This window comes from Urocitellus parryii, chromosome 9, assembly GCF_045843805.1.
Source record: "Urocitellus parryii isolate mUroPar1 chromosome 9, mUroPar1.hap1, whole genome shotgun sequence".
In the NCBI taxonomy this organism is placed as follows: Eukaryota; Metazoa; Chordata; class Mammalia; order Rodentia; family Sciuridae; genus Urocitellus; species Urocitellus parryii.
Window position 1 is genome coordinate 7,367,287 of NC_135539.1, and position 16,847 is coordinate 7,384,133.

Here is a 16,847-nt window from a genome sequence, read left to right on the forward strand (position 1 = left end):
TTGCCATTGTACGGGTAAGAGGTGGGCCCTGCGTGGGATTTTGGGGGTTCGCTCCGGGTCCTGCCGCGGCCTGGGCTCCACCTTGGCCCTTAGCCTTTCTTTCTGAATCTCCATACCTTCAGCTTCCTATAGGTGACAAAGGACCGAGCCTAGTTTATCCGATTAAGCTCCAAGCCTGTGATGAACTGCTTTAATTTCTGACACCTCGTATGAAAACTGCATGTGCAGTCTGATTATATTGCAAGACTGAGGCTTGATGTGCCCTTTGTCAGGGAGGGACTGGGAGTGAGAATGAGTATTGGCCGAAATGAGGAAGAGGGGCTTTTGTCTACATTCAATTTTGCACTGTTTAACTTTCAGGGCGGTGGTGAGCTGGTTGCAGACGTTGAACCGCAGTCCAGAGACCCAGTAGGCGAGAGAGCCTGGTGGTAAGATGGGCGTCCTTCTGTGTAACTGAACGAGTTAACAATAAAATAAAGTTAGTGAATCCTATACTCTAAGCTCCATTGTTTTTTTTTGGGGGGGGTCCCCTAAGAGTTCCCCAGGCTCTTAACATGGCGGCAGGCAATAAGTCGTTTTGAAAATTCCCCAGTTGGTCCGCCCTTCTTCCACGCTCAGCTCCTGCTCCACATGGACCCCATGCTGAGTGAATATATCTGTACCGTATGTGTTGACCTGACCATTATTATGATTGGCCTCAGGGGCTTCCTGCTTTGAGACAACTGGATACCCACCTCATGATTGAGAAGCCATAAGGGGCTGAAGAATAGGCACACTCTGACTCTCTCTCTGTCCCCAAAATTCTTTTCTTCTGAGGAAGTCCTGACTCCAGGTGGCCCATGACTCCCGCTGGCTGGGCTCTTGGCTGACTAATCATTTGCCTTCCAACTCTCCTGAGTCTCTTTGGTTGGATTCTCCCATCGGAGATGCCTGTGGGAGACTCAACCACAATCTGTTCCAGTCCGGGCCATTCACTCCTTTTCCTATAAAGAGTCATTATGGGAGCCTCTTCCCTCCCTGCTGATTCCCCTCTAAAATGTCTTCTGGCTAACCTTCGCTGGCTGTCCCTCACCCCAGACATAAAACCCAAACTTCTCACTAAATTCTGTACACAAAATTGGCCATATTATCAACTAGATAACCAAAATCGATATCCCCCAGAGGGGTCCCTAGACTCTCCTCTTGATCTGCGGATGAATTCCACCTTACTGACCTCCTGCCCCAGCCAGTCCCCTAGGAAGTTCCAACAACAGCCTCTCTCCAACAGGCCCTTTTAGCCCAGCCCCACCACTGCACCGCGAACCATGGCCCCTCTATGAGAGGTTGCTGGACCTGAAGGTATCATCAGAGTGCACATCTCCTTCTCGATGACTGCTCTTAACACAACTTGGAAAGAGGCTAGTTACCACCTATATCAATGAGTTCCAATGGGTCCTTCAAGCTTATAGCCTTACCCACCAGAGGAGCGTACTTGAGTTTGAGAACTCACTAGAGCTCATGCAGATCCACAGGGTTGATCAGACACATCCCCTGGGCCCTTAGCAGCTCCAGAACAGGACCCTGAATGGGATTATAACACCTAAGCTGGAATTCGGAACAGGGACCGCCTTTCTGCATGCATTATTGCTGGACTTAAAAAGGCAGCAAGGAAGGCAGTCAATTTCCAAAAACTAGAGGAGATCATTCAAAAACCTGAAAAGACCCCATTGAAATTCTTACTAAAGCCCTTCAACAATATACTAACCTAGATCCTGAAACTCCAGATGGAACTCATGTTCTCATGACATATTTTCTCTCCCAAAGTTACCCTGATATCAGGGCTAAACTTAAAAAACTAGAACAGGGCCCTGCTACCCCTCAATGGAGATACTAGCTGTAGCCTTCAAGGTTTTTCATAACCTAGATGAGGAAATCGAGCGACGCCACCATAGGGCAGAGCAAACTAAATTTCAAATGCTTGCCCAAACTCAACCGGATAATAAAAGCTGCCCCAGGTGCCTGTTTCAAATGCATCAAAGAAGGACACTGGGGCCTGGGGATGTGGCTCAAGCGGTAGCGCGCTCGCCTGGCATGCCTGCGGCCCGGGTTCAATCCTCAGCACTACATACAAAGATGTTGTGTCCTCCGGAAACTAAAAAATAAATATTAAAGTTCTTTCTCTCCTCCCTCTCTCTTTAAAAAAAAAAAAAGAAGAAGGACACTGGGCAAGAGCCTGCCCCGCCCCACGTGCTCCATGGACTCCCTTCCCTAAATGCCAACAGCTGGGTCACTGGAACTCTGTCCTAGGTCCCACAGGGGAACTATGGCCAAAGAGTCCGCCTACCTCTTGGGCATTATGTCCGTGAAGATTGATGGAGCCTTGGGTCCTTGTCCCCGGCCTTAAAGATCAACAGACAAGAACCTAGGGTGCAAATTCAGGTGGACGGGCATAAAATTGATTTCCTCCTTGATTCCTGGGCTACATTCTCCGTGTTAACCAAGTTCTGGGGACAGACAGTGCCATCCACTTATATTGTCGGGGTAGAAGGGAAAACTATTTGTCCCAAAAGAACTCCCTTATTTGCTCCATAGTCTGCTTCCCATTCTCACAGTCGTTCCTGGTTATGCCTCAATGTCCAGTTCCTCTGCTTGGTCAAGACATTCTTTCTAGACTTCATATCACAATCAATATCCAAGCCCCCAACCGTGACCGAGCACCAGGGCTGGCCGCTTCATCCTTTCTAGCTCTATTAACAAGGGACCTAACCTTTCCCATTGACTCTACAGACAAACCAGATACTAAACAATGCCCCGAATCCAGTCATGAACCCATACCATCGAGCTTAATGGATCCTCGGGTTTGGGGTGTTTAAAGTCCCTCTACTGTTTCTTGCCACCCGGTTTCCATACATCTTAAAGACCCCAATAAGTTCCCCAATCAGGCACAATACCCACTATCTACCAAAGCCCTCCTAGGCTTACAACCAGTCATCCAGGACCTTCTTTCTAAAGGATACCTCTGCCCTGCTCACTCTCCTTACAACACTCCCATCCTGGCAGTTCGCAAGCCTAATGGCTCCTACCACTTAGTTCAGGACCTACAATTCATTAATGCAGCTGTGAGACCTATACATCCTCTGGTCCCCAATCCCTACACACTTCTGTCTCAGGTCCCATCTGATGCCACCCACTTTTCTGTCATTGATTTGAAAGATGCTTTCTTTTCCATTCCCTTGGCCCCTGACTCCCAGGACCTCTTTACCTTCATCTGGACGGACCCCAACACCAGACATTCCCAACAGCTAACCTGGACTGTCCTTCCTCAGGGATTTAGAGACAGTCCTCATCTCTTTGGTCAGGTCCTAGCCTCTGATCTAAAGACTTTCCGCTCTCATTGCTCCTCATCCGTCCTCCTTCAGTATGTTGATGATCTCCTTCTCTGTAGTCCTTCTAAAGACCACTCATCTCCTTCTCTGTAGTCCTTCTAAAGACCACTCAACTTCCTGGCACAAAAAGGATATCGTGCTTCCCCTCACAAGGCTCAGTTAGTAACCACCACAGTCACATATTTAGGTTTTTCTATTTCCCAGGGGGAAAAAATTATCACAATAGACAGAAAACAGCATATCAGATCCTTGCCCACACCCAAAACCAAAGACGAAATACTCTCCTTCTTGGGGTTAGCGGGATATTTTAGGGCATAGATCCCTAATTTCTCCCTTCCTGCCAAACCGCTATACGATCTGGCAAATGGCTCTCAGGACGAGCCCCTTCCCTCAACTGTAGGAAAACCTTTCACAATCTTAAAAAAGGCCCTTCTCCAGGCACCCGCCTTACTTACATCTCCCCAATCCTCTCAACCCTTCTTCCTATATGTGCATGAGAAACAAGGACAAAGCCTAGGGGTGCTAGGGCAAAATCATGGCCCCACCTTTGCACCTGTAGCTTATTTGTCAAAGCAGCTCGATCCCACTGTCAGGGGTTGGCCTCCATGCCTTACGGCTTTAGCTGCTCTCATGACCTTCAAAAGGAGACATACAAACTCACCTTTGGCTCACCATTAACTATCCTCTCCCCACATCATTTGAAGGATTTCTTAACATATAAGGGGTTACAATCCCTTCCCCCTTCGAGGGTTTTATCTCTCCTTGTCTCTTTTCTACAAAACCCCACTATATCTTTTCAACCTTGTTCCTCATTAAACCCTGCTTCCCTCCTTCCATGTGCCCCTCTAGAGTCTCCTACACATAAATGCTCTGAAATACTAGAGACAATCTTGCCTCACCCAGTCACCATCTCCGAAGGGCCTCTTCCCTCTTCGGATCTCATCTGGTTTTCCGACAACAGCTCCTACTTTCATGGGGATGTTAGACTGGCAGGCTATGCTGTTGTGTCTCTCTCTTCTGTCATTGAGGCTAAACCCCTGCCGCCCAACACAACTAACCAGCAAGCAGAACTTACAGCTGCTACAAGAGCATGTGAACTAGCAGAAGGGAAAAAGCTCTCCCTATACACTGATTCCAAGTGTGTCTTTCATATATTAGTTTCCCATGCAGCCATCTGGAAAGAGAGAGGACTCTTAATTACTAAGGGTACTTAATTACTAAGGGTCATAAATGCCAATCTTATTGGGCTGGGGATGTGGGCTCAAGCGGTAGTGTGCTCGCCTGGCATGCGTGTGGCCTGGGTTCAATCCCCAGCACCATATACAAATAAAAGATGTTGTGTCTGCCGAAAACGAAAAAATAAATATTAAAAAATTCTCTCTCTCTCTAAAAAAAAAAAAATTCTCTCTCTCTCTCTCTCTCTCTCTCTCTCTCTCTCTCCCCCCCCCCCCGCCTCCCTCTCTCTCCCTCTCTCTCTCTTAAAAAAAAAAAAAAGCCAACCTTATTTCCAATCTGCTGCGGGCCTCTACATTGCCATCTCAGTTGGGAATAATCCACTGTAAGACCCATCAGACTGACTCTTTCCCCACTACAGCGAGTAATTCTAAAGCTGACCAGGCAGCTTGATCAGCCACCCTGCAGGCTCTGGCCTCTTCCACATTGTTCCATCTTTCCCCTGAGGAACGTCCTACTAACTCTCACCAACTCTTTCAGTTCCTTCATTCCCTATTCCACTCCAGCCCACAGAGTCTGTCAACTTTCATTCAATCCTTTTTCCCTCTTTCTTCAGACGACCAAACTCTTCTACAACAAATTACATCCATTTGCCAGATCTGCATTCTCTCTCTCTCTAAATATTTATTTATTTATTTATTTATTTTAGTTATTGGCGGACACAAGATCTTTGTTGGTATGTGGTGCTGAGGATCGAACCCGGGCCGCACGCATGCCAGGCGAGCGCGCTACCGCTTGAGCCACATCCCCAGCCCCTCTCTCTCTCTCTTAAAAACAAACAAACAAAAAAAACCCCCAAGCCCTTTCCTCCCATCAGGCCTGTGGACATACCCCAGGAGCTGATCAGGAGCTGATTGGCAAATTGACTTCACCAATATGCCCAAGGTAAAAAACATCAAATACCTCTTAGTGCTGGTGGATACATTCTCAGGGTGGTAGAAGCTTTTCCCGTATCCAATAAGCGGGCTTCTACACTTGTGGGCCAATTAATATCTGACATAATTCCCCACTTTGGAATGCCCATCTCACTCCAATCCGTCAATGGCCCCGAATTTACTTCACACATAACCCAGGAGCTGGCTCGAGCTCTATCACTCCCTTGGCACTTTCATTGCCCATACCGCCCTCAGGCTTCAGGGAAAGTCAAAAGAACTAATAGATCCCTCAAAGAAACCCTCACTAAACTCACCATGGAATTAAGCTTAGATTGGTCAAGAGTTCTTCCCCTGGCACTATTGCGCCTCAGAGCCCTACCAAGGAAGCCATCCAACCTTTCCCCATTTGAGGTCATGTATGGCCGCCCACTCCTGCCTCCTGGAATACAGACAGAACAATTGCCTATCCCTGATTCCTACACTCTACCTCTCCTCTTCCATCTACGTTCTGAACTCTGGAAGTATCAGGACTGGCTTTTACCTGATCCAACCCTTACTCAAAACCCCCCCACTCTAACACCTGACCAATGGGTATACTCTTGTCCCCCAGGTGAGAAACCTCAGCTACATCCCAAATGGGAAGGCCCTGCCTCAGTCATCATGGGCACCCCTTTGGCAGCTAAGCTTAAACTCACTAATAACCAATTAATTGGGCTGGAGATGTGGCTTAATCGGTAGCACTCTCCTGGCATGCATGCAGCCCGGGTTCGATCCTCAGCACCACATACAAACAAAGATGTTGTGTCTGCCGAGAACTAAAAAATAAATATTAAAAAAAATTCTCTCTCTCTTAAAAAAATAATAATAAAAAAATAACCAATTAACCCTGTGGATTCACATTTCCAGGCTTAAACCGTGCATCCAGGAGACTGATTCTGGCATCATGGGGCCAGAAGATCTGCAGGAATCCACACCCACATATTCCTGTTCTCCTCACCCTCGCGATTCCTTGAAACTTCATCTTTCTCGCGTTCCTGCCCTTGTACCTATACCTGAAAACATATCAGAAGATGCACCTTAATTTTCTGTTTTCCATCCTTACCCTTACCCCAGGGGTAATGCCTTCACCCTCATATGTCTGGAGATTCAAAGTAAGGGAGACATATACCCAAAAGAGCACCAAGATTACCCGCTTGACTGCTACCTCTGACTGCCCCCTATGAGGGTGCTCCTCAGCCATTTATATGGTGCTGTCTTCCTCCTCTGAGCTTATTAAACAAGCCAGCCGCCCTTACTTATGTTTTTTATATGACCAAAATAAGGATCACTGTAAATGGTGGCCGGAAACCTACGGAGCCTGCCCCTATTGGTCATGCAGAATTCATGATGCATATTCAGGACAATTAAATATAGGAAGATTCAAATTTGAGTCTGCCTCCCACCAGTACAATCTGACCATCCCAGACCCTTGGGACCCACGCTGGGCATCAGGGGTAAAAGCTTCCTTTTATTGCAATGGCTATGCTTCCACCCCCTGCGGTTCCTTGTCTATTTCTCGAGAGTATGTTTCTGTGGGGTCCCCAGTCTCTCTTGTCTCAACCAACATAAAACACTGAGAACAGCGGTTGCTCGCATCCTTAGAAAACCAACATGCTTCTTCTGACTCTCAGGCTTCACCAATCTATACCTGATTACAAATCATTACCGACACTCTGTCCTATCTAAACCAAACTTTCCCTGATACAAGTCCTGCAAATTGCTTCTTGTGCGCTTCTCTTGCACGGCCTTTACTTGCTGCAGTCCCAGTAAACGTTTCCAGCTTGCCCACCTCATGCCACAAAGGAGATCCTTTCAAACCTCTACAAAATATTCCCTTATGGGAGCCCGAGGAGGGTAACCACACTACGATTCCTAGGGCTTTCCTTCTGGGATCCACAACCCCCAACTCCCTGCTGGATGGCTTTTGTCACCATAATCTAACAATCAATAACACCACCTATTCCCCATCTGGTCTCTTTTTCTGGTGCAATGGCACTCTCACCACCATTATGTTTCCCAATATGTCCAGCCCATGTCTTCTCGTTACTATAGTCCCACAGCTCACTCTCCATAGTAGTTCTGAAGTGCAATTCATCCTTAATCCTCCAAGACACGTAAGACAGGCTGCATTCCTTCCAGTAGTGGTGGGTATCTCATTAACAGCCTTAGCAGCAAGTGCAGGCTTATCAGGAGGAGCCTTAGGTCATTCTCTATGGGCTGTCAAGGACATGAATTCGAAACTCGAGGGGGCACTCACTTCAACAGCAGAATCTCTAGCCTCCCTGTAGAAACAGGTCACCTCATTGGCCCAAGTCACCCTCCAGAATGGCAGAGCCCTACATTTACTGACTGCCGAAAAAGGCAGAACCTGTCTTTTCCTCAGGGAAGAATGCTGTTATTACATAAATGAATCAGGGCTTGTGGAAAGCAATATTATTAAGCTCACTAACCTAGCAGCCACCCTAAGGACCCCAGTAAACCAAAACCTTTTCTCTTCCTTAATGGCCACTCCTCTTCTTACATGAGTATGGCCTATCCTTGGACCACTATGTGTAATTCTTCTGATGTGTCTGTTTCTACCATATATTGTAAAGTTTATTCAGACTCAAGTAGGTAAAATCTCTAACCAAACTTTTAACCAGCTTCTGTAGAAATTATCAGCTCCTGGCCACTGATGAACCAGCCACCTCTTCCAGGGAACGTCCCACCCAATGTTGAAAGACTCATCACAAACTCCTGGAACACCTTTTTAAGAGCAATATCCGATGATGCCTGGCTTGTGCTCACCCATGGAGACTTACATTGACTGAATCAAGATGATAATGGATCTTTGGCTGCAGGGGACTTTCTGTGACATCCCACCCGACCTTATACCAATTCTTGCTGCCCTCCTATGGGGGCTCCTGACTTCCCTCCTTCAGACCCCTTCCCCGGCAACGCCCCCGCTCAGCAGGAAGTAATCAGAATGAATAGGCATCCCTTTCCATGCAATAACAAAGAGGGGGGAATGTTGGGAGTCCCCTAAGAGTTCCCCAGGCTCTTAACATGACGGCGGGCACATTGCCAATGGGCGGGCAATGGGTAGGCAATAGGTTGTTTTGAAAATTCCCCAGTTGGTCTGCCCTTCTTCCGCACTCAGCTCCTGCTCCACTTGGACCCCATGCTGAGTGAATACACATGTACCATATGTGTTGACCTGACCTTTATTTGATTGGCCTCAGGGGGCTTCCTGCTTTGAGACAACTGGCTTTCATTTTCTATATAAGCCAGTACCAACCTTCAATAAATGCACCTTTTGCCACAACTGTCCGTGTGTATGTGTCACTCTCCGACGGCAAACCTTGGCTTTTCAATTTTCATATGCTGTTGGTACTCTAAAGGAGTCACTTGTCCTTGAAGAAAATGGAAACTTAAAAAACTCTCAGGGAAAAAGGGAACCAAGGACTCTGACCAGTGGCAATTTCCCCTGCCCGCCAAAAGTAACTGACAAACTCCCATGATGTGGCCCTGCAACTCACTCTTGTCATAGCCAGTCACCGTTTATTCTTGAAAATGTGCCCCTTGGCTGCTTAATAAAGCATTGATGATCCTTTATTGAAGTCTGTTTCTTTTTCTTTTTGTATTCTCTTTCATATTTCAGTCCTCAAGCAATCTGGAAAGGGGAGAGGCTTGAATATGGGAATTCCTTACTAATGACTTGGCATCTCTTTGAAGTGCCTTCACTTTTATTTGTTATCCAAAAAAAGATTTTTTTTTTATATGTTTGCCCCAGGTTAGGTCTGGAAGCTCTCCCTAGATAACAGGTCATTAGGCACCGCTTTTTTTTTTTTTTTTTTTGTAGACGAACAACTTTATGTGGTGCCGAGGATCAAACCCAGTGCCTCATGCATGCTAGGCTAGGCCAGTGCTCTACTGACTGAGCTATTACGGCAGCCCACCACTTTTTTGATTAGTGGGTCTTATGGAGGAAAGTTGACACTGATCACCCAGCTTTTAGAGTGATCCCTGAAGAGCATTGAGCTTTGAAGCAGACATGAATTGTAGGGAACTTAACCTACTTAGTACAGATGTCTGGGCCTTACTATAGAATCTGTCTAGAAGTCAATGTCTTTGAACAGATGTGACAAATTCCAGAAAAACACATCTTTATTTACTAGGACTGGAAAAAAGACAGGCTCACAATCAAAAGACTGGTTTGATAACTTCATGTAAGATGGAGAGAGCTTGGCAACCACAGGCTTTAGTTGTGAGCAGGTGCCCTGACCTGCCAAGTTGGTACCCTGGTCAGTAGGTTAGGGCTGTTGGTCCTATTTCCTGACACTACTGTGATTTCCCATATGCTGTTCCCTGTATTAAAAATCACAGCTTTGGTGTCCTCCAGGGTCACATGAGAGGATCCATTTGGTGAACCAGAGCTTCCTAGCTGGGAGTGGGTGGCTCTGGACCTTAGGGCACACAAATACAGGATGTTGTTATCAGTGAAGCCCTCTGTCCCAAGTGTGGGGATTCCTGCCTAAACAGTGTCTGGCTGAAGACATGAATTTTCTAAGGTCAGTTACTGTAATGTATATGCTGGCCTGTGGCACACTGGGAGTGCCCGGGAGGGGGCAGCAAAGCCCTTCATCCTTGTCAGTACACTTGCTGGGCGCCCCCTCCTGGGCTCAAGACCTTTGCTTTTCTGAGATGGCTTTGAAGCCTGCATGTTGGGACTGAAGATTGATGACTACAGCTTAAACAAGGAAGGAGTGAGGCTTGGATGGGAGTCCTGGAAATGGACACCACTGGGATGGCCACTGTGTGAAGTCAAAAGGGCCTGAAAATCCTCTGTCCAGACTTCCAGGTCTGTGCTGCTTCCTCCAGAGTGGAATTGAGCTCAGCTAGGTTCAGGATCGGCAGCAGGAAGACCCTTGACCCTCATTTTTAACATACTCGTGCAGCCGGAAGCGGGGCTCGCTGGAAGCCTTCGTGGAGCGCTGTTTCAGCTCCCTGCAGAACAGTGGTGACATGGAACAAGGTGGCCTCTTACACCCCCGGCAAGGGGATTCACACCTTGGGTTTGGGGGTTCTTTGTTCACTGCCAGGACTTACTTTGCTATGGCTGTGAAGGCCAAGTCCACATTGAGGCCTGACTTGGCACTGGTCTCCATGAAGGGCAACCCATATTCCTGCAAACAACTGCTGCCAGCTGGGTGGTGGCCTGGTGGGGACAACCCAGGCTCCCCAGCTTCAGGGTACCCTCATTGCCCACCCTGCCCTGACTCACCTTGGCCAGCTTCTCCCCATCCTCCCTTTTCACCACACGTTCATGAGCGGAGTCCACCTGGCCCAGGCACAGGGTTTTGGGTGATAGGGCCCATGGCTTGGCCACCCTCCCCCATCACCTGCCTTGCCTTATAGGCTGTAGAGGGCAGTCTGCCCACCTTGTTCCCCAGCAGCATGAGCACCACGTTGTGCTGGGCATACTCCTGGATCTCTGTCAGCCAAGCCTGTGGGGAGAGCTGGGGGCTGGTGCTCCTTGCACACCTTACCCTTTTGGAAACTTGGCCCCTCCAGGCCACACCTTGTAGATTGCCCGTTTCCAAAAAGCTCCCATGCGTTGGGCAGAGGTGCCCACCTTACAAGTGCCTTATCCAGGGAGTCCTGCTGACAGAGCTGAATGTCACCCAAGCCCATTTTAGCTCATACTCAACCTGGGCTACCTTGAGCCCTGGAGAGGCTTGTCACTTCCCCTCCCTGTTAGGGTCCTCAAAATTCTAGGGGATTCCATGGCATGGCCCATGCCTCCCACCAGGAAGAGGCCACTGACCTGGATGTTGTCAAAGGAGGCCTTGTTGGTGACATCATAGAGTAGCAGTAGTGCTGGGGACAAATGACAGTGAGGAAATCCCTGGAGCCCAGTGGCTCCCTGTTCCCAAGTCACCACAGGTAAGAGCATCACACCCTGAACTGCTGTCCCACTGGCCCTCTTACACCCTCTGAGCTGGTCACCTATAGACCACATCCCAATTCCCAGGAGTTTGGTCCCTGGTCCACAGACTCACCATGAGCGTCTCGGTAGTAGGCATGAGTGACACTGCGGAACCGCTCCTGGCCAGCTGTGTCCCAGATCTGTGTCAACAGGTACTGGTCATGCTGTCTAGCTCCTTCCTGGTATCCCCTTCCCCCAACTTGCCCCTCCCTGGTCAACTTACCTGCAGCTTCACCTTCACTCCATCCACGTCCAGAACTTTGTTCTGAAATAGAACCAGCCCAGTGCCACTCTCTGGCCTGGGGCTTCCTAGGGTGAGGTGCCAGGGGGTGGGGGTGGGGGTGGGGGTGGGCAGTGCAAGCCAAGGCTGAGCCCAGGTTCACTATTGGGGAGGATAAAGTTCCCTGTTCTGCCTCTTGCTAAGTCCTTAAGTCATTCTTGAGCCTTGCCCACCCCCACACCATCTCCTGATAGTTTTCCTAAAGGCCATGTTTAGGCCCATGTGCTTCCTGCCTCCTCCTGGCAGAGCCCCCCGCTTTCTGTTCAGATGGCTGCCCTGATGAGCTTGCTGGTTGCCACCATCCATGGCCAGCTGTGTCCAATTTTAGGTCAAGTTTCTTTTTGCCTACCACCTCCACTGACCTGGAAGGCCCCTGCCTCAGCCCCCAGAGGGGTCCCATTGCTCCCTCTTCCCCTCTCATAGCCCATCCTTAGCTGCCACCCTCCTGAGGTCTGCACAGATTTCCCTGAACCATTTGCAAATGCAGTCTGTCCCCTGCTCTCTGAAGAGTGCTCTGGACACCCTGCTTTTGCTTAGAGCCACTCATACTGATGTATCTGAAGTCATCTGTGGTGTGATCCCAAGCCTGTTGTTGTGCCTCAGTTTTCCTATCTGCGGATGGAGATAGGCAGGGTGCCTGTCTCATAGTTGCTCCTATAACTTAATGAGCTGTTCTATATGTGCACTGAGAACCACATTTAGCCCAGATAAAGAATTAGTTTTGTTTGTTTTTAAGTCTCTCCCAGCTGGGCATGATCTTGTAATCAGGTACTCAGAAGACTGAGGCAGGAGGATTGAAAGTTCAAATCCAAACTGGGCAGCTCAATGAGACACTGTGTGTGCAAGTGCGTACTGAGGATTAAACCCAGGAGTGCTCTACCATTGGGCTACATCCTCAGCCCTATTTTATTTTGAGACAGGGTCTCACTGAGTTGCCTCAAACTTTTGATCCTCCTGTCTCAGTCTTTGAGTTGATGGGATTATAGGTATGTGCCACAATACCTGGCTTCAAAATAAAACTAAAAGGGCTGGGATTGGTGATATAGCTCAGTGGTGGGTTGAATCCCTAGTACTTAAAAAGGAAAAAAAAAATTTTTTTCCACACTGGGACTCTAGCTCTTCCTGTTTGGCCCAGTGCTGTAACCACAGAGCCTAGAACTGTGTCTGGTATACAGTAGGTACCAGTGTGTGTATGGCTGTCAGTGCTCCCCAGCTGGGCCTTCCCAGTTCAGGACTTGAGGATACAAGTGGCCCCACCCCAGGCCAAGAAGAGGGCTAACCACAAGCTGAGTCCCTGGGTAGCTGGAACTGGTACCACTTCCTCCCTGCTGTCAGGGTGCTTCTGGGTCTCCGGGGAACCAGGCTTGGCCATCTGCTGTGCTGAGGAGAATACCTAGCCTTCCCTGGCACCCTGAACAGGGACACCAACCAAATGGCCTCACTTCCCTCACTGCCTCAGAGGCAAGAGTGGAGGGGGAGGGAGGCCAGGATGGGCAAAGGACCACCTGCCCACAGCAGTGTCTACCCCTTTTAGCACCTCAGCCCTTCACTCCCACAATCTGGGTAGAACACAACTCTCCAGACTAGAGGAAGCCCCCTTTCCTGCCCCCATAATGGGCCTCCCTCTCAGCCTCTTGCTAAGTAGGTCTAATTAAAGGGTGAGAAAAATGCAAATTCAGGATTTGTCAAGAACAAGCCAGCACCTCAGCACGTGGGATTCTGACTGGTGGGCAGAGGTGGGGGCTGTAATGCTGGAACCCACAGATCCCTGCTTGGGATGTTGGAAGATTCCCATACCCAAAGGCAGGAGCTTCTCCCCTAAATAAGCCCTGTGAACACCTCCCAGGCTGCACCACAGTCACCTAACTTGCAGGGCCTGGGCAAGTGCCCAGCACCTCTCATATCCTTGGGCACCCTCTTGTACAGTGGGGTGGCAACACTGACTCCTGAGGGACATGGATCAAGTTCCTTCCCACTGCTGCCACCATGGGGCACAGGATATAGCACCAGGGCAGTGTCAGCCTCTGGCACAGGGGAACTGTCTCTGCTTCAATTGGATGCAAACACTTCTTCAGGCATTGGATGCTTGGTGGCTAAGACATCTTGGTCACAATCATCCTCACTGGGAATGCCACCTCCTAAGCCCCTGGATAGCATGGAGAAGACAGAACCAACTGCCTGCTGGTTCTGGGAGAACTCAGCTGATGTGGGGGAAACAGGGCTGTCACTGGGATCCTGGGTTCCTGAGCCCTCCCAGTTGGCAAAGCATCAGTCACCACTCACCCGGAAGTCTATGCCCACAGTGGAGATGAAGGTGCCTGCCAGGAAAGCACCATCCTTGAAGCGTACAAGCAGACAGGTCTTCCCCACGCCTGAGTCTCCCACCAGCATAACCTACAACAGGCAGGAGGGTCCAACGTGTCAGGCCTTGGGGGGAGGCATGCCGGTCCACCCAGAGGGGACTTCTGGTCTGCCCTGAGCTGACCTGGCCAGAGAGGGGTTGCAGTGAGGGGGAGGAAAGGAGAGGGGTATTCTAGGCTTGCAGGTTCAGCATGGGCTGGGGAGAGGCAGCAGCTATGGTCCCCATTGGCCTGGCCTGGACCTCCAGCTTCTGCCTCTGGTGGTAGTTTCAGTCCCCTCTCTCCCTCTGAATAGGGCCCATCTCAACAAGTGGCAGTGTGAAGACAGTATTCCTTTCAGAATCCTTCCACCATGGGCACCATATTTGATCTGAGAGGGAGCAAGAGCCTGGGTGGTGGCAGCTGAACCTTCTGAGAGATCTGTGGGGACTCAGAGGCAGGGTTTCTAACCCCAACAAGGACAGGAATCCCAGCAGCAAGGCTCAAGAGGGATTTGCCAAACCAAAATTAGATCCTGAACTGAGGAGGGTCCTGGGCCAGGTCTGTGGACAGGGAGAACAATCAGGCCCTCTCCCTCCCCTACCCAGCCTGCTGCCAAATGCTCCAAAACCCAAAGATGGTCCTACCCGTTTTGGTGGGGCCTACCTCCACCAAATTTTATGCACCTTCTGCCTTGGTTTGGGGGAGGCCTCAGTCTCCCCACCCAGCTGGCAAACGTCTTCCTAATCTCCTCCCTTCCAGAAAAAGGAGACCCGAGTCACTGGGGGTGAGGGAAGGCAGCATATGGGAAATGAAACTGAACCCAGGTGGGGGCTTGGATTGGGGAGGGGCACCTGAAGGGCTCTCTTCACCTATCGGGCTGGGCAGGCCCTGCCAGCTGCTCAGAACCCCAAACCCTGGCCTGACAGATGTGTGCGCGCGATGCTCAGGGCTGCTGTGCCAACTGGGGGGTGCCACTCACCCAGCTCAGATGGGAAGATCTGCGGGACCTTGCACCCCCAACCCTGGACCCCTCCCTGCTTGGCTCTGACCTGACGCCACCTGCTGCACTCGCTTGGGGGAGGGTGTCTAGCTCACCTTGAAGGCGACGTCGTAGAAGTCGCCACCGCCGCCAAGCGAGGGCCGACCGAACTGCGGGGGCCCGTTGGGCGGCGCCTCGGGGCCAGGGTGCGCAGTCCCGGGACGCACCGGTCGGGGCCCGTTGGCAGCAGGCAGAGCGGAGGCAGCGGGCACGCTGCCCCCCTTGCACTTGGGGGTCTTCTTCCTGGACATGACAGGCGGCCGTTCAGTGCGCTCCCGCAGTGGCCGCCACGACCGGGGCGGTCCCGCTCCTCACACCGGCTGAGTCCGACCCAGACCCGAACCCGTCCCGCGGCGGCAGAGGTGGCGGTGGCGGTGGCGGCATCATCCCAGGCGCCTGTCGCCCGCCCCGCCCCCGCCGTCCCACAGGCCTCGCAGCCACTCAGGCCCGGCCTCCCGCTGCTGCCGCCAATGGCCTGCTGGGGCGGGGCCATGCAAATGAGACCGCCGCTCCAGGGGCGGGGTCAAGAGACCCTGACACAACCCTAGGCTTGAGCTGCCGGTGAGCCCCTGCTGGGTCCTGCACCTCAGACCCAGAGACCCAACTTCGCGGGCGCCTTGGTACCTGGATGCTGATGTGGAGCCCAGGTGAGGGAGCACAGGGATCCCGCTGTGCGCTGTGCGCCATTCCATCCTCAACTGCTCCAGCCCAGTGACCCACTCACTGGACCTGTCTTAGGTCCTGGGACTAGAGAGGCGTCCTGAAAGGAAGGTGCTGGGGGCAGAGGGTTGACACTCTGGGATTCTGTCCTTTCTCAGCCATAGATGCCTGCCACCTGGCCCGTTGCTCCTCCTTGCTCTGTCCTCTCCAGGGCAGGCGGGTCCAGGAAGCTCCAACACTCAAGCTTAGCAAACAAACCTGGCTGTACCGGAGCACTCAGGGCTCAGCTGACAGCTGGTTATCAGAGGCAGGACATAGTGCGCACAGCTGAGTTGGCACTGTGCCACAACCTTTGCCTCCTGGGCTGAATCCTGGTGATCTGGTCCGGGGAAGTCTTTGTCACACCAGCAGAAGGCCCTTTAAGGGTCCCTCCCAAGGGGATCTGCCTTTGAGTCTGGGAGGAGGGAGGCCCCTCCCCCAGGTGTGGCTGGCCCCTTGGCCTTCCCATTCAAGGTTCTGGCCCAAAGGAGACCAGTGCTGATTCTCCAAACCCCAGGCTGGGCCCTGGCACACCCATCTCCAGGGCTTGACACCTTCTTCCCACTTAAGCTGACTGGAGCTCTGTCTCAGGATTCCCACCCAAGGTGTTCTGGTCTCAAGAATGAGTCTTAGGCAGTCAAAGCTGGAGGGAGGGTGATAGTGGGTGCAGAGGTCCCCCTGAGATGAGGTGCTTATTAGTACTCCTCTGAAAGCTGGAGGTATTCCTGGCTGTGCCCCAAGGCATGGCAGCTGTCACTGGGATCCCAGGTCCTTTAGAGGCCTGAGCCCTCCTAGTTGGCAGTGCCCAGAGCACAAATAATGAGCTGCTTCTGGGAGCTGGAACTCAGAGGTCTGGCAAGATACAGATGGCGGGATGCTCTCCAGTAGCAATTCCTTGAGAAGGCCTAGTAATGACCTGTTCAACAGAGGCCTGGAAAGCAGCCCAGCGTTGAGTGCTATCATGTATGTGCCAGGTATGTGATATCATCAAAACTGTATGTGAGATG

At 50.9% G+C, this 16,847-nt stretch overlaps 1 protein-coding gene and 1 non-coding gene across 2 annotated transcripts; one reads left to right on the plus strand and one right to left on the minus strand.

Moving 5' to 3' along the window:
* The first annotated feature begins 172 nt into the window (after window positions 1-172).
* Window positions 173-255, plus strand: LOC113180579 (small nucleolar RNA SNORD60). The gene has a single exon (XR_003300484.2). It is a non-coding gene; the product is annotated as a small nucleolar RNA SNORD60 (small nucleolar RNA).
* Window positions 256-10,168: 9,913 nt separating this feature from the next.
* On the minus strand, window positions 10,169-15,508 carry Rab26 (RAB26, member RAS oncogene family). The gene is made up of 9 exons (XM_026385532.2): window positions 15,198-15,508; window positions 14,044-14,154; window positions 11,704-11,745; window positions 11,554-11,620; window positions 11,319-11,371; window positions 10,933-10,998; window positions 10,776-10,832; window positions 10,601-10,677; window positions 10,169-10,498 (listed from the first exon to the last, which is right to left on the minus strand). Exons 1-9 carry the CDS (start codon window positions 15,390-15,392, stop codon window positions 10,396-10,398), a joined length of 771 nt encoding a protein of 256 aa, XP_026241317.1. The 5' UTR covers window positions 15,393-15,508; the 3' UTR covers window positions 10,169-10,395.
* Between the last annotated feature and the right edge of the window lie 1,339 nt (window positions 15,509-16,847).

Excerpts from the sequence above, each read along its gene's own strand:
- Rab26 (XM_026385532.2), bottom strand. The coding sequence starts at position 15,392 with ATGTCCAGGAAGAAGACCCCCAAGTGCAAGGGGGGCAGCGTGCCCGCT. Across the intron at positions 14,155-15,197 it reads TCTACGACGTCGCCTTCAAG|GTTATGCTGGTGGGAGACTC; the intron begins GTGAGCTAGACA and ends TGCCTGTTGTAG. Across the intron at positions 11,372-11,553 it reads CTACTACCGAGACGCTCATG|CACTACTGCTACTCTATGAT; the intron begins GTGAGTCTGTGG and ends ATTTGTCCCCAG.